This window comes from Callorhinchus milii, unplaced genomic scaffold (genome assembly GCF_018977255.1).
Source record: "Callorhinchus milii isolate IMCB2004 unplaced genomic scaffold, IMCB_Cmil_1.0 Scaffold23, whole genome shotgun sequence".
Lineage (NCBI taxonomy): Eukaryota > Metazoa > Chordata > Chondrichthyes > Chimaeriformes > Callorhinchidae > Callorhinchus > Callorhinchus milii.
In genome coordinates, this window is record NW_024704764.1 from 7,783,020 (window position 1) to 7,799,414 (window position 16,395).

Genomic DNA, 16,395 nt, shown 5'->3' on the forward strand with positions numbered 1-16,395 from the left:
ATTTTGACCTAATAGTGCGCGTTATACATGGGTGTAAAATAATCATGCTCTGGACCCTTGTTCCTGCTGAAGTTTCATCCATTTCTCCCTCAACTAACATTCAAAATTGATTAACCTTTCAGATTAATAGTTCTCTCATTTCTCAGGAGCGGTTAAATCATTTTTCAAAATTCTCCCGTTTCCTTAACGGATTTGCTAACAACTCATTCAATTTGGCAGCTCCCACATCTACTGTGCCTGTGTATAATGAGTACTTAAAGTAATTTCTCTTTCCTCTTTCTGCTTCCCCACCCCCTCACTAATTGCAGTGTGAGTTATAAACTGATGTGCATTATACTCAGACAATACAAGGGTTGAATCACAGCTCGTGACTCCATCAGCAGCATGTACTTTCTTGATTCATGAAGTCTTTTGTCCCCTTTACAGCAAAGTGAACTTTTTTCTGCCGCCTCTCTTAACATGCACAACCGCACCACATATTACAGTGACGCTCCAGCATTTTTCCAGGTTCCAGGCAGGGTCTGTTCACAATTCTGAGTCACCGTTAGCCACGTCAACCATTTTAATTGACAAATAACCCAAGCAACAACCAATGCGTAAAAGTGCTGCATAGATCCGAAGCAAATGAGCATCACACGTTTTCATTTGGAAAGTTATTTGCATGGTCAGTCGCTACAGGGCACTTACCAGCAATTAGCCAGTGAGTGCTACAGGTTCAGAGTGTTCATGCTACAAGCACCTGCAGTTTATGCATATTCATAAAGAATATTTGAATCCAGTATGAAATTGGGTTAGCACAGAGGAGCCACCAATGATGCTGCACTGGCATTGTGCCTTGACATTTCTGACGAGTGCCACCTAAACGATTAACCCTTTGAGTACTGAATGTTATGTGCAGCGTTTGAAACCTACATATTTTCTGTCTTTATGTCTGTTTGGGGGTGGGGGGGTCATGGTTTTTTTTTTCTCCCTGGTAAATTTCTTGCAGTGAATATTATGGTTTAAACGTGGGGGTGGGTGTATATGAAAGCACAAAGCTTTTTAATTGACAGTATTCTCAGAGTAAACATTTTTTTTTGAAGAAAAATGTTTTTTTGCTATTTTTTTAAAAAAGCTTTTTGACGGGTGGAGAAATGCTACTGCAGTTCCTCAAAGGGTTAATCGTTCTCTACTTACTTTTGCAGCGAATCCGCGGTAGAAAGGCGACTCTGGATGAAATTCAAACAGTGCATTCAGAACACCACACATTGTTATATGGCACCAGCCCTCTGAACAGACAGAAGCTGGACAGTAAGAAGTTGCTAGGTATGTAGTTATCACCCCATAATTCAAATTTAATCTATAAAAGAAGTGGGGGTGGGGGCAGGAAAATGCACAAACCTGCCAACAGTTTACATTCTATGACTCCTTCATTTTTACTGACCATGTTGAACGTCCCTTGCATCGTGAATATCTTATCTCCTGTCATGTTTATTTGCTGCCCTGAAGGAAGCCTATTCTTAACAGTCAATCCACTTTACCGTATATTCTGAAGCACTTTGAGACGTCTTAACGCCTTATCACGTCTTAACAACATGATAAGGGGCTATATCAAATGCAAGGATTATTATTATTATTATTGTGCCAACTGAGCATTCTTTGTGGATTATGTGAGCTTATCCAGTTGTAAGATATCATTTTTATATAAAAAAAAGTCTTAACCCTTATCAATTCAAAACTTGAGACACCGTGCTTAAAATTGTTGAGAATTTCAGAAGCTGCAGTTAAAATTTGTCTCAGTAATAGTTGGCTGTGTCATTTGTTAATACTTAGAAACCCAAACGTTACATAAGTGTTATATTATCTTTTCACATTTTCCCAAGAGAAGAAAATAACTAGTGTCAACTTTGTACCACTGACTGACGCATTAAAGAGTATTTTGTTGGCATGTTTGTCTAGGTCCTATTACACAGAAGATGTATGCACTGCTACCCTGTGGTGGACTTGGGGTGAGTACAGTCAAGCATAGCTCTTTGCTTAAAAATAATTGAGTAAATTTGGTTTGACTTCGCTTGAGCACAGGGCCAAACAATGCCCTTCTGCTCTGTTTCTTGTCCAACATCAGCAACGTTGTCAGGTGCGAGACAACTGTGATACACAAACATTCATAGTGGTCGTAGTTGATGCCTTGCAGAGATATTTACTTCAGAATGGGCTGTGTGCACAGTAGTGATTGAACACGTATAAGTTGCAGTGCTTCATTTTATTACCCTATTCAAGTAAAACTCCTCCAATCTCGGGGCACACTGCTGACAAAGCCGCACCAGCTAGATCTTGGCACTTTTTATTGATTGATTATCACTCCGACAAAGGGAATGGGGGACCGTTCATTAGGGGAACGAGCCGAGCTCCTCAAATGCAGAGCGAGGCGGTGTGGCAATCTCATTTTGTTCAATGACTGACTCTTTTGAGGGTTGCACCAGCATCTCTGCACCCTATTTGCAAAGGGTTAAAACGATGCGCAAATTGTGCTTTGATTCCAACAAGTGCGTAAACTGTTACCTTTTTAATGCATTCTGTAACATTCATTCCAGAAGGCAGTCGTGTTTCATTATACAAGCATTGACAAGGTTGTTCTTATTGGAACTAATAAGAGATTTTGCAGAGGTTTGAACTCTCCTGACTATAGCCAAGTAGAGTTACAAAGGGAACGCTCTAATAACAGCTTGTTATAATATTGCTCTGCTACGTCACTTAAACTTTAGAAAGAAAACTTGGAAACCCCAGCTATTTTTGTATGAGGGAAGCGATTGAAAGGACAATCTGCCTTCTAAGTATATTTCCAATCCTGTTTCGTAGCTGCACTGCCTTTCAAGCCAAGGGACAGACACTTCAGTAGTACGCGTCCACGATGCTTAATGTGTTTCCAAACATTTCATAAGATCTCAGTGAAAATAATTATTTATTTTTTTAAAAGTTCTCCCATTTGCAGTTATGTTATGAATTTCAAGCCCTTCGGTTCAGTTTGTGGTGGGGCATCTTTGTGTTTGAATGCACCACTGTTAGCATCTTTTATCCCTTCGTTTCTACATTCAAATGAGTAATGTGGTTTCTGGCACGCCACTTCACTGCAGGCACTATTTTTAGCTGTTGCAACAAAGTAAAGACTGCAGCTGAGTTCATGGGCCATATCCTTGTCCCTCCTCTGCCTCTTTCTCTCTGTCTCCCCCTCTCCCCCCCCCCCACCCCCCACAACCACCACGACTGCCTATCATTCCTCATGTTTTTTACATGTCAGTCTCAGATGGCTTTGGATTTATTCCTTTTTCTGCTGCGATTTGTTTCTTCTTGAAAATTGAGAAATGGCACCGTGCACAATCTCTCTGCTGCCAGTATTAGACGCAAGCTCTTCCTGAATACTAATCTTCAGCCGTCAAAGGGAATACATAAAGATACTTTTCCAAAGTCCTGATCAAATGTACGTGCAGCTACAGAAATGTCTCTCTCCCTGGCAACCTTTCTCTACCACAACCCCACCCAGAATGAAGTATTTATCCTGAATGCACTTCTTAAAAAGCCTGCAAAAGCGATTGAAAATTGGGGCCTTTTTCCACTTAAATCTAATATTATATACTTCCTGTTGTCAGTAATGGTACAGACCTGAAGCTTACTAAAGGGTTAAGGTCGCAAGCAAGTGTCCTCTCCTTAGAAACAAAGATTGGGTTTCCTTCCGTTCATGCCCAGAGTGAAAATGAAACTTTTGAATTTTGTTTTAAATCATCAAAAGAAAAGGTTACAAAATACTGAACAGTTTCAGTCTTGCCGTTTTATTCTGGCACTTTGAAAGCGGCCTTTCAACCATAAAACTTCTGCCGATCAGAAATTTGAAGGAAAAAAAAGCGGAGTCCCAGTTGACTGTTAAAATCTATTCAACCTGTCACAGAAATAGCCTTAGGAAAACAAAGAGTTAACTTGTACATCATGAGGTAGAGATTATGGTTGAGATCTTTCTCTACCAGTTAATGTGGTTCTCATCAACTGCCAACATCAAAGCTCTCACAGGCTTGTGTTTGTTTTATTTCCCTTTAATCAAAACTATCTTCAATTTCCCTTGCTACCCAGGCAGAAATTGGTAACAGACTAGTGATCAGCAGTTTTTGTGACTGTGAAACCGATTGATGTCACAGCTCACCATATGCCAAATTATCAGATTTTAAACTGTTAACACACTGAGAGAAGCTGTATTTGTATTTTAATGAAATCATCTGCACGTTACGTATATTTAATGCGTCCTTGATACACAGGTGTTGAGCTGTCTCTGGAAAAACTCTGTTAAGATTCAGAATTAAAACGTGGTAATTCCAAATACTGAATACCAGTCTTGATCAATAAAGCACTGACGATCACGTTATTGGATCCAGTGATGTAAAGGCTTTATTCTCTGCCTTGTTTCATGCATTTAAAAGTTTAGTCCCTGCTCGAAACATCAGAGAATAATTCTATTAAGAGGAATAATATCAGAGGTTCAAGGAATTGGGTTAAGGAAGATGAAGTAATTGGAATTTTTCCTTAATCTTGCAAAATCAGAAATTGCAAAATTGAATCCGAGAGAACAGTTTCAAGAGGTGAAAAAGTTACCGCTGCAATCTGCTGCTTTCAGTGTCGTCTGCAGCAAAAGAATAAATTGCTGTGTATTCAGACTTGCAACATTGCTTCACTGTTAATTTAACTGCAAGCTACAATTATTTGGGAGGAGGAAAGACAGTGTGATAGGGCAGGAGGTAAATCAAGTGAAAAGGGAGTAGATCAGCCAAAAGAGAAGCAGTAAGAGATCAGAGTGGGAAAGGGCACGGAGGTAGAGTTACCCAAAGGAAAAAAGGTTTGTGGCAGGAATTAAAGAAGGAGCAAGGACAGATAGAGCAGGGAAATTAATCTGAGAATTGGAAAAATCTGAAGGCGAAAATCAAAGCAAGGGATACTCTAAACCATCTTGTGAGAGCGAGTTACCTGTGGGGCCCAGGTGAAAACGATTTATCTGCAGTTTCATCCCAAAAGCGTTCGACCCGCAATAACATTCTTTCAGTTGCACTCTTCCTTTTTTTTTTGTCTTGAAGTTAATAGCACTCAGCAAAGGAGTAGGTTCACTTAGCAATCGTTTAGTTTTGAGATAATCAAATGGAAACTTTCAAGGTTATTTTCGTCTACTTGGTAAAGTTCAATGCATTTACTGACAGATGCAATATAGCGGCTTTCTGGAATTAATGCAATCGTTTTTCATTCTGCGTTGCTCACACTCCAGCCTGTCACTCCCAGGGCTTGCACGAGAGATTCGGAGATGAACTTCAAAGTTAGCACAGTTTTTTTTGTTCCAATATCTATTCTCTTTGTAACTGCCAGAGAAACGAGAGCTTTTGTGAGACGTTATACAAGGGGATAAATTTTGTGACAAAAAAGTTTTAGTTATTTTATTTGCAACTTATTTTGTGAAATTTTTTGAAACTTTTTTGCATACAATTTTTAATTTTTTTTTACAAAAAAATGCATCAACATCAAAATCATGTGTAGCCTCTACTGATTTAAACGGATGATTTCCTTTTTCAAGCCACATTACTTCACAAACTGTAAAAATAATTTTGATGAGACTGTAGGACATCTGGGCTACAAACACTCGACCCACAGCATCAGGCTTTCAAAGCTTCTGGTTTCTTGGCACATAAAAATCAGCTGTGGCACGAACAAAACTTTTTTTTTAATGCAATTAAAGTGATATAAATCTGGTATTTGGCTTTTTGTTGCCATTTCCGAACCTCTTTTAATGTTCTAGATCCACTAAATCAGCCAGGCACTGCCGTGGTTTATGTAATAGACCAAACTAGTCTGGTGTCTTAAGCAGGTTAATCTAAAAATGGGGCGAAAGAATTTTGTTTTTCTTCCCTTTCATACTTGCTCTCCGTTTCTTTGTAGTCCAGCCACTGCTTCTATCACAGCCTCTGAGCGATTTCAAAGGAGAGTCATATCTTCAAATGTCAAAGCTGAACAGTGACCTAATGAAATATGATTTAAAATGTATCAAAATAGCAAAGCTTTACACGTGTGACTCCCTTGGAGTCTGAATTCTATCTCCCACTGCCGGGGCTGCAGAATGGAATTTTTTCCCAGTGACAATGCCAAACACTTCTAGGTTAGGTCAGGTATGATGCAGAACAGTGGTGTCGCTTAATCCCCCCCGCATTGCCCCCCAACACAATATTTCCGTATTATAAATCAGCTGGGCCATGAACAAAGCTCAAACTGTTTGACATTCTCATTCTTCACAAATGCATTTTGTCAGGTTGGGTTTTGTGTTTGAGCGGAATGGGTAGACAAGCTAAATATCAGTACTCCGCTCCTCAGATCTCTCGGTTCCTCTTTGTCTCGATGGAAATGAACCATGGATAATGCCTGAGGTCTAATTCTTTAGTTGACCGGGTACAAGAATAGATTTAGAAGATTGTGCAGAATTTGGGGAAATTCTTAAACTCTGTTCTAATCTGGAAGCTGTATTTTTACACGTTTGTTATTCACTGCTGAAAATTTGCTTCAAAATCAAGACTGAATTTAATTATTTACCAAAATCAACAACAAAACGTTACATCTCACACCACAAATCATGCACAATGTTGAGCCTAAGAGAAATATCATTCCTAATGAATATAAAATGTCCGCGATGTGGAAACAAATCCTAGTTGAATTCCTAATTGTTTGGATTAATCACGTGAATGAGTGACTTGCTTTTTTCCACACGTATGAGAGAGGGTTTGGTCGATTACACAAAAACTGAACTGGAAATTTATCCCTGATCTATTGGAAGCCTCATTGGAGAGAAGCAAGAAGTTTGTACGTTTTGATCCCTTAATATTTCGAACACTGCCACAAACGAAAGTATGGAATTTGACGAAGCCAACAGGAAAATTCTGATCCTCATAAGAGGAACCAACAGTTGCCTAAGAACGGAGGCTTCAAGACACCAGTTCATTCGATTTGAAACACATTTTTGATATCTGTTTAAAAACAAAATCATCAGTCTGTTACTTGCACATCAAGCACACAATGAATTAGATTAATTCTTAGAAAGTTACTAATCTACTTTGTTTCTGTACTCTAGTTTATGACCAATATAATTTAGTTTTACTTATTTGAAAGTCTCATTCAGGGATTTTAAAAATAATATATTGAATGCCGTTGGTTTCAAATGGACACACGGACACACTTCACAACAAAACCCTTTGAATGAAGGATGGATTGGTATCAAAGAATAATTTATTTAAGCAGACAGGCGATACGGTGGATTAGAGCAGTGTTTTGTCTAGCCTACATTAAGGTATGAAAGTCTATCTGCCGACTAATGTTTTAAATAAAATTTGTTTCACTAGCTTTGAGTCTGGTCACTTAACCCTGTGGCTAGAAATTCCTGATGGAATAGCATTGGCCATTGTCTTAAAATGTAAGACTGAATTTGTTGAAAAATTAAAATTTGTTGAAAAATTAAAAGTTTTCAATTTGGTCTTGATATGGAAGCCATTTTTCCACACTTTTGTAAAAAAATTTATGGATGAATGTGGATTTCTGCACGATCCTAAATTTTAGGATTATGATCTTAAGGCTAAAACTATTCAAATTTTGGGCTCTGATAAGAAAAAATAAATGTTACTTAAGTGCAGCACGGGGTGGGTTGTGGGGTGGGGGGCTCACCTTCAGATCTTTGGAGTGAAGGAAGTGGAACAGAAATTTCACTTTGCATCTAATCTATGCCATACCTGATACTAGATGTAAAAAGTTTGTAAATCCCCCATTTCCCGACACTGATATTTCCCTTCAGTAGAAGATTCCACGGGACGAGACAAGGGGGGGGGGACTGGTTGCAAGGAGGTTTGCATAAACAGAAATGCTTTGTTCTTCCAGGAGTTTCCTCTTGAATACATTACGTTTGTCATTCGAACCCTGAGTGATTTCATTTTACTCTGAACCCACATGAAAGGAGCATGCTGCCGAGTTTTAACTTTGTTTGACAGCTGTTGCATGTAAAAGTTACAAAAATGACTGTACATTTTATTTGTATGTGTGCCTCTTGTTTAAGATGGCAGTAATGGTCACTGTGTATTTTTAAGTGCCTGGGTGCATTTAAAATCTGGTTGAGATTTTCTGGTTGGCTAATTTTGCAATTATCAAATTCCCGCTCTGTCCCTGGTAAATGAAACGCACTCTTTTAAATGCAGCAAACATGAGCTGTCGTTTTCAGGAGGGGAAAGAACCAGCAGAATGCGGTGGGGAGAGGAGACGGGGAAATACAAAACGAAAACAGACAATAGAAGTAAAATATAATTAAATCCACGGAAAAGAAAATGGGGTGGAGGGGGGGGGGCGAACTTATTTAAAAGCTACAGAAGTGCAGTATTTGTCGCTGCTTTAAGTGATTGGACACTAGAGAGCTTTACTTTGCAGAAGAAAAACGTAATATTTATTGCGTAACCAAATATTCCAGTGGGAGTAAATTATTTAATTTGCAGTAAACCCATATGGACCAGACCCTACTTGCTGTGGAGGTTTTTATGCTATAAAAATGTTTTGGAAAACTTAAGAAACCACTGCTGTTTACGAGCATGTGCTGTGATGCAGTTACGTGGCAGTCACCCCTTGATTGCGTTCCATTTGCGATCGGGAACAGGATATTAGTACGGATGCTCTGATCTTTCACATTGAAGGCATGTGGGAGGGAAGGGGTGGGGGGGGGGGGTGATGTTGGAAAGTTGCCATTATTGTCTGTGTTGACATTTGTGCACATTGTAGTTGATCGTAGTTGCTTAAGGGTCGTTTCTTTTTTTAAAAAGAAACTTGTGTCAAATTATTCCTGTCTTTATAGCCCTGGGAGCATGCACACTTCAGGATAGTGGGTATGGAGCTGGAAGCTTGATCTACATTTCCCGCTCCACATTGCCTCAAATCTGGGCCATAAAAAAAACAAGGCAGCACCTGATCTTCGGTTCTGCCCACACAGAGTTTTAACGAAGACTAAAACACAGTGGTCGCTTTTCAAAGCTGTTAGACTTTCGCATGTGCAGAACCAGGCTGTTCAAACTGCAGAGTTGCAGGTTGGAATCCCGATCTGGGTTAGACCTTCTCAGCCAGAGAGGTAGTGAGGCTGCAAGTGATCTTTGGGCAGCTTGGTTAGATGGAGGAAAAGCAGGTCGGGTTCCACTCCTATTCACTATTCGGATTGAAACAATATTGAGCACAGATAATGTTCTTCCCTAAAGAGCAGGAACATTGATGAGAAAACCATATGACGCATCTTCTTACAGAGCAAGTCACCCACCACCCATCCTGGCTGGGAAATGTTTGTTGAGCCTTTGAAGCCAATAGTTCATTAATCTCTTCCCGATGATTGCAAGGGTCTGATCTGTCTGACTATTTTATAAATGGCCTGGCCCCTATGTGCCAAACGGGACATTTCTCATTTTGCAACGCACTCTTCTTTTACTCCTGGAAAGCGAATTTGATGATGCTTCTCACAGGCAAGGCAAGTGGTGAAGGGTCCAGCCAGACACAGTATACATAACGCTGTGTCTACGTGCTGTGAATATAAGCTGCGAGTCCTGTTGAAGTGGGGTAACGGCCAAATATAAAACTATATGCTGATTTTGTAGGAGCTACTGAGAAAAGAATGTAGTCAGATTTTAAGACATTTTCTTGCGAGTCTCACTAGAGTTCTCAAATTCTTGTCACAAAACCCAAATGCTTGTTTTAAAAAGTCAGCTGTTTCATTATTGTTTTAGCCTTTTTTTTCCCTCTCCGCTACTCCCCCCCCCCCCCCCCCCCACCCATTCTTTCTTTGGTGATTAATGAACTATGCAACTTTTTTTCCATTCCATAATTGTATCCCTATAGTCTCCCAATATTTTTGTACAGGCCTGGCTATGAGTATTTATGAAATGAAGGTTTTCTCAGAAGGAACTGACTGTACTTTCTATTTTTTTCTTCAAAGCAGTGTTGCATAATTAATAGAATGTGGTCTCCAAACCCTTTCTCTGTCATGTGTTTACCATCTCTTGATTGTGCTGATTGCCGGATTATATAAATCCTTTTTTTTTTTTGACTGATGACAAAAAACTGGAAGGTTTCCAAACGCTTTGAAGTTTTATTTTTAGTCTTATTCGTTTAATCTGTACTCTCCGAAAATGGTTTCATATGAGCTGTCCTTTAAGCCATTGTCTAGTTGGTGGCGTGGTTCATTACTGATACACTTCGCGTGAGGAGATAGCTTAATGAGTTGATAGTCAAACCAGATTTGCGTTCTGTCTTTTGCAGGTGGACAGTGACACAGTGTGGAATGAGATGCACTCTTCTAGTTCTGTTCGGATGGCCGTTGGCTGTGTCATTGAACTTGCATTCAAGGTAGCTTCAGGCGAGCTCAAGGTGAGACTGAGAACACTCTGCCTATTTCTCAGTGGAATCCGACATCCTACTGAAAGGATCCAATTTAAAAAAAAATTCCAAATGGAATGTTTCTGACGATTTTTTAAAAAAAAACAACTTTAGGCAGGCAAACATCTGTAGCTGATTTATCGGCAAAGTCTGTTGGGATGGCGGTTGTGATACGCTCATTGGCATCTCTGCTTCTCCAGTAGATCTGGAAAAGGATGCAATAGATTAGGTTAGCTGCATGCTAGAAAATAAAAACTAGGCGAGTGTTATTCAGGGCATGCCACCTCCCCATACATGGAATGAAGCGCTTGCTTGATGTTACTAGCTTGCTATCCGCTATGACTGATTATTGGGTTGTAGTTCCATGGTTACTGGGTGTTTTCCAGTGCCTCCCCAAGTGGCCATGCTTCTTGTTTAGAGTCTAGATGGGGAGTGTTGTTAGGCTATTTGTGGGCGAGAAGCTAAAGTGTAGTTATCATGAACAGGAACAACAACAACAAATTACATTTGTATAGCGCCTTTCACGTCAGGAGGATGTCCCAAAGGAACATTACTTTGCCTTTGTCTCCTTCCTACCCCATGAGCATGGAGGCCATTGTACCAGCCTTATCTTTGCCATGACAGAGAGTGTACAAATCTAGGACCACCTGATCTGTGCGGCTTTGTACTACACCGGATGGGGCAATGTTTTTGGAGCTATTGGGAAAGCTCCACATCGCTTTTGATTCAGACGCCTTATCGACACATTTGCCAGGATTACAGAGTACGCATGTCTTTATTTTATAGGAATTACAAAACAACAACAACAGCAACTTGCATTTTTTTAAACACTGATCTGTAGGCATAAGTTGGAAGAATTACATGTTTTTTAATATTTTTGTACAGAACGGTTTTGCTGTTGTCAGACCACCGGGCCATCACGCTGAAGAATCCACCGCAATGTAAGTTCACCCTCATCATCATCCAACCCAGATCATTTCAAATAGTTTCTTCAAATGAATTATTATAGATCAACCTACTTCATTGGGGACTTATGACCGAAGTTGGCTACATTTAAGGACAACAAGCAGTTAACCAGCGTCATAAATCCACACCCACACAACTTGGCAGTATTTTTTCACTTGTAAAATATAAAGCCAATTGCTTAGGTGAATGTGGGCCCTATTGGAACTGTTTGTTTAACCATAGAATTATACAGCACAAAAGGAGGCCATTCGGCCCATCATGTCCGCCGTGCCTGCTCTTTGAAAGAACATAAGAACATAAGAATTAGGAGCAGGAATAGGCCATTCGGCCACTCGAGCCTGCCCCGCGAAAGAGCCATCCAAATTAATCCCGCTCCCCCGCTCTCTCCCCACAGCCCTGCAAATTTGTCCATTTTGGATTTAAAAAGTTGACCGAAAAAGTCACCAGTACAAAACTAATTCATGAGAGAAGTTGCTTTCAGATGAGTTTTCAATGCAAGTTTGTTGCTTATTTTTGCAAGATTATTAAATTGAGACTGTGGTCTCGGTAACAAGTTTAGTTTTGACACCTGAGCGTTTATAACTCTATATTTACTCAACATCTTTTTCCTCCACTTGCAGGGGATTCTGCTTCTTCAATTCCGTGGCAATTTCCGCTAAGCTGCTTAAACAGAAACTTAACGTCGGGAAAATTTTAATCGTGGATTGGGTACGTATTGCATTATACGCAACCTCCAAACAATCGTCAGCAAAGTTTAACGTTCAGTCCAGGTCTTCCAGTAAGTCTGGTCTGTCCACGGATCTGGGGCAATGACATTTGACATCTATTTTCACTTCACTTCAAGGCAATCAGTGACCAAATGATTTCATCTTGCTGTGTATTTAGAGCTAAATATCTAAATTCTCATAGCCGGAGGCGACGTTTCGTAATACAAGAGTGCGTGACTCGGCGTAGCTAATTAAAAGGTAATTTGTAAGAGGAGTCAGGAAATTAATAGAAAGAAGATGTTTATTTTTATGCCTTTAAAATAGATATGTTTGTTTCCATTACTTGTAGGATATTCACCATGGAAATGGTACACAGCAGGCCTTTTACAACGACTCCAATGTGCTGTACATTTCTCTGCATCGTTATGATGATGGAAACTTCTTCCCTGGTAGCGGCTCCCCAGATGAAGTGAGTTACCGCCAACTGCTATTAATTTGTTGCTTATTAACCCTTTGAATCGTGTTTCCTTTCCAGCGTTCAAAATCATTGAAGTCTTTGAAAGTTTTTTTTTATTCAGGATATAGATGAAGGTAAAGGCCCCTCTTCAGGTCACTTAGAGAGAGAAATGTTCAGCACAAAGGGAGGCAGTTCGGCCTGTTGAAAGTTTGTAACATCGATACCTGTATTACTGTGTGGCCCCTTTTATTAATCCCACTTTCTATCTCTTTTCCCCTCATCCATTGATGTTTTTAGTCAAATGTGGTTTGGACACCACTAAGCTTGTTAACTCGTGGTGGTCAGGGGATGCTAAGCTTGGATAAGATAAGATAACATAACATACTATTGTAAGCTTTAAATAATTCTTTGTAATAACAGCAATCAAAGGTGGCTATGGCACTGTAAGAAATGACCTGTTTTATGTGCCTGCGCATTCAGTTTAAGCATTGCTAGCTAACTACAGACTGAGCGAGTCCGCACGATCGCAGAGCAACTAAATATATATATAAAAATCAGTCAATTACATGTAATTATATAGTTCATTCAAAAGAAAAGTGATCTGCAAGCAAGGGCGGATTCCAGATGGTGAAGTACCTTGTTTACCTGATGCAAGCGATGTGGTGTTGCTGAGATCACGCTAGTGCTTGTTAGATTGTGCAGATATTCATAATTGTGCTGAACTCGTCCCTGTGATGGCTTCAGCGTGGCTTGGAAATTGCAGTTTAGAGGCTGCTGATTCTTGTTCTCTTGGCTCCACAAAGCCAAAGGTCTAGTACCTGGCAATGGAGTAACATTTGCCCAAGCTCCAGTTCAACAGCTTGGGCTAATAGTCATTCTATTACTTAGAGCCTACCTACCTTCATTGTTTCTTGGGGGTTGCAAATGGTGCACTGGGATTGTAGATAAGCTATATTTGAGATCTTGTTGTATGTGTCGGATACTCTGGCTTCCCCAAGTGCTCCACTGTACCATGGCTTCCGAAATAAGCAAATGTGTGCGCTATGTGTGGCCTGTATAGCGGAACACAGCACACAAGGGGACGCTAACTCGCCTCATGTATAATCTTTTGTGCTTGCAAACTTTTAATTTGAACAGGGCTGGAAGTTGCGTGAATACCTATACAAAGGATGGTTATGTTGCATTAGGGCCATGTTTACACTGCATACACAGCAGGGGAATGGGGGCACGTATTAGAGGCTTGAAAATGTTTTACTAGTGCAATTCCCAAGGGTGGGGGGGGCAAAGCCACAGGTTTCTGCAAATTATTCCATACGGTCACACTGAGGGAAAAAGAACCTGTCGACATGGTTTACGAGTGTTCTTATGAACTTGGAAAGAGAATAAAAGAAATGTTAGCGGGCCATCGATGTACTGGAAAGTTGAGTGTGCTCAAACCCACATCCAGTCTGAAATTTCAAGCAGAATTGCTGTAAATCCACAGCTGGTCAATCAGCATCGAAAAGAGGTAAAAACAGGCTAAAGTTAGGAGAATATCCATGCTTTCCTTCTCTCTCGCACTCTCCCATCACCCTTTTCTGCCATCACTCAAAGGCAAGGATTAAATGCAAGGCTTATTATTATTATTATTTATAATCATTCACTTCTTTGTCTTACTCCAAACTGCAGCAGTGATTAAAAAAAAAGACATATTTAAACAAAAGAAATGAATTCCCTGTGAATTTGGTTTTTTTTTAAACGTTTGTTCGGGGGCGTTTTAATTTAGCTTGATGTCTTTCTGTGTTAAGGTTGGAACAGGGCCTGGCGTAGGCTTCAACGTCAACATAGCTTGGACAGGTGGTGTGGATCCCCCTAATGGAGACGTGGAGTATTTTACAGCTTTCAGGTGAGTTTTTATTAGCCTGTGCTTACAGTCGGAAAACTGCTCCCGTTTTGCAGTGAAATTAGAAAAACAGCATGCACCTGACTTTGCATTTCTTCCGCCACCTCCACGCTTTCCTCCTTGGCCTATTCATAGCTCTCAGTTTGAAACAACCTTGCGGTAAAATAAATAATGCAATTAAAACAAGAGACAGATTCATTAAGCGTTGTGCACATACACACACACAAGAAAAGTTTAATTTCAAAGCCCGAGGATTAAATATTGATTGATTGCTGCAATTAAGATATTTTTTCTCAACCTTGTAATTATTTTACTTTCAGTGAAATCAGACTTTAGGATATTGCTCCAGGTGTTTCATCTGCATCTAATTAGCAGTGGAGCAATTCTATTAACTGGAGGAGCTGGCTGGGGTTGTTAGTAGTATAGACTGTGAATTTGACGTAATCTCAAAACACAAAGATAGGCATAAGTCAGAAGCAGGTAACTTTCTTAAAAAAAACTCTTTGATTTGTTAAATATATATATATATCAGTTAATTATGTGTAACTATATAGTTCATTCAGAAGAAAAGGATTTTTTTAGGAGGGAAAATGTGTTCAAGTAAAGCAGCGTATTTAGGGTAGGGTGGGGGGGCATTCAGGAAGTGGTAGAGACCCCCAGGCATGGTAACACTAAACAGACTTGAAGTCAAATTTCCCTGCTTGCATGCTATAGGGTCAGGCGAGAGTTGGATCAGATAATTGAATATAATGGAATCCAGAAGGCTACCCTTTTTCCTTTTTGCATACCCAGCATATCACAAATTTTGTAGACGTAGGTCCATTCTTACACTTGTGTAGTTCCAGCTGCTGTCTTAGAGGCCATCGTTGTTTGATGTTAGAAAATTATCCCAGAGCTGCATTCAATCAGCCAACTTCAGCTGAGTCTTACTGACTTTAAAGGCCATATGTCTTCTATTTTCTTGTTTGCAAACAAAAAAGAGGGAAAAAAAACTGGTGTGAGCGCCGCTGCAGTTACAGCAGCACCTTTAATAATAGTAAGGATGATGGCGGACAAATTGAGTTGGGTTGCAGTTTTGCAACGGGACGTAATTTTAAACAGACTCGACGTGAAAGGCAAGCTTTGCCCGAACCGTACCGTTTCGAAGAGCCCTCCTTTCAAGGCCGTTCAAAGGGTTTTGTTGCGTCACTCAAACGGCTCCCGTTTACTCCACTAATAAAAACCTTTCCCCTTCACGGAGTGTGCTCCTTGTGTTTGTCAACAGCAGCAGAGTCAAAGAGGTCACCAAAGACTTTGTGTTGTCCTTGGTTGACAGCTGTACACGGGTCAACTGAGCAGGACATGTTTCCTCTGGGGCTGCCCTGGAGCTGTGTTTGATTCTAGCGGCAAGAAGGGGATGGTTACACCTCCTTGAACCCATTTCCCTTTGCAGGCACATATTTATCTTTTTATGATTCCCTTTCTCATCCCTCCCTCCCTCCCTCCCTCCATATTTGATCATTATATACAGTTTGGGTTTCGAATCTAAGGACTGAATGGATAGTTCTTCTCTCCTCCCACCCCTCCTCTCCAAAAATGAAATCTCCTCTGCTCCCCACAAAGTGGAGACTTATGTTGCTAGCAGTCCTGGTGCCTTTACTGAGTGGCTGTTCTTTATTTGCAAGATTTGACATTGACAGCAGCAATCAGGAATAAGAGTCCTGACCGTTTCCTCCTTTACCCCCTCTCATCTCTTCAGTTAGCTCAGGAACACTGAGGCCAAGTGTAGTGGTCACTGCTATGGCCAATATCAATTAACTCAGCAAAGCCCAGGGATTGAACTAAGGACCTTCATGTGCTATACTAATCATCCCATGCTATGTCGTGCACAGCCCTTTTTTTTTTGCCTTTGGTCAGCTGAGAGTAAAAGTATTCACTTAAACCACAGGTTCAAAGGGATACTG

The 16,395-nt window shown here is 40.3% G+C and overlaps 1 protein-coding gene across 1 annotated transcript in view; it reads left to right on the forward strand.

Moving 5' to 3' along the window:
• The window catches only part of hdac5 (histone deacetylase 5), a 113,151-nt gene that overhangs the window by 84,777 nt on the left and 11,979 nt on the right, over positions 1 to 16,395 (forward strand). The window contains 7 exon segments of the mRNA XM_042343301.1: positions 1,185 to 1,305; positions 1,939 to 1,988; positions 10,324 to 10,431; positions 11,326 to 11,381; positions 12,027 to 12,114; positions 12,463 to 12,582; positions 14,358 to 14,455. Of these exon segments, the coding sequence (XP_042199235.1) occupies positions 1,185 to 1,305; positions 1,939 to 1,988; positions 10,324 to 10,431; positions 11,326 to 11,381; positions 12,027 to 12,114; positions 12,463 to 12,582; positions 14,358 to 14,455 (641 nt within the window).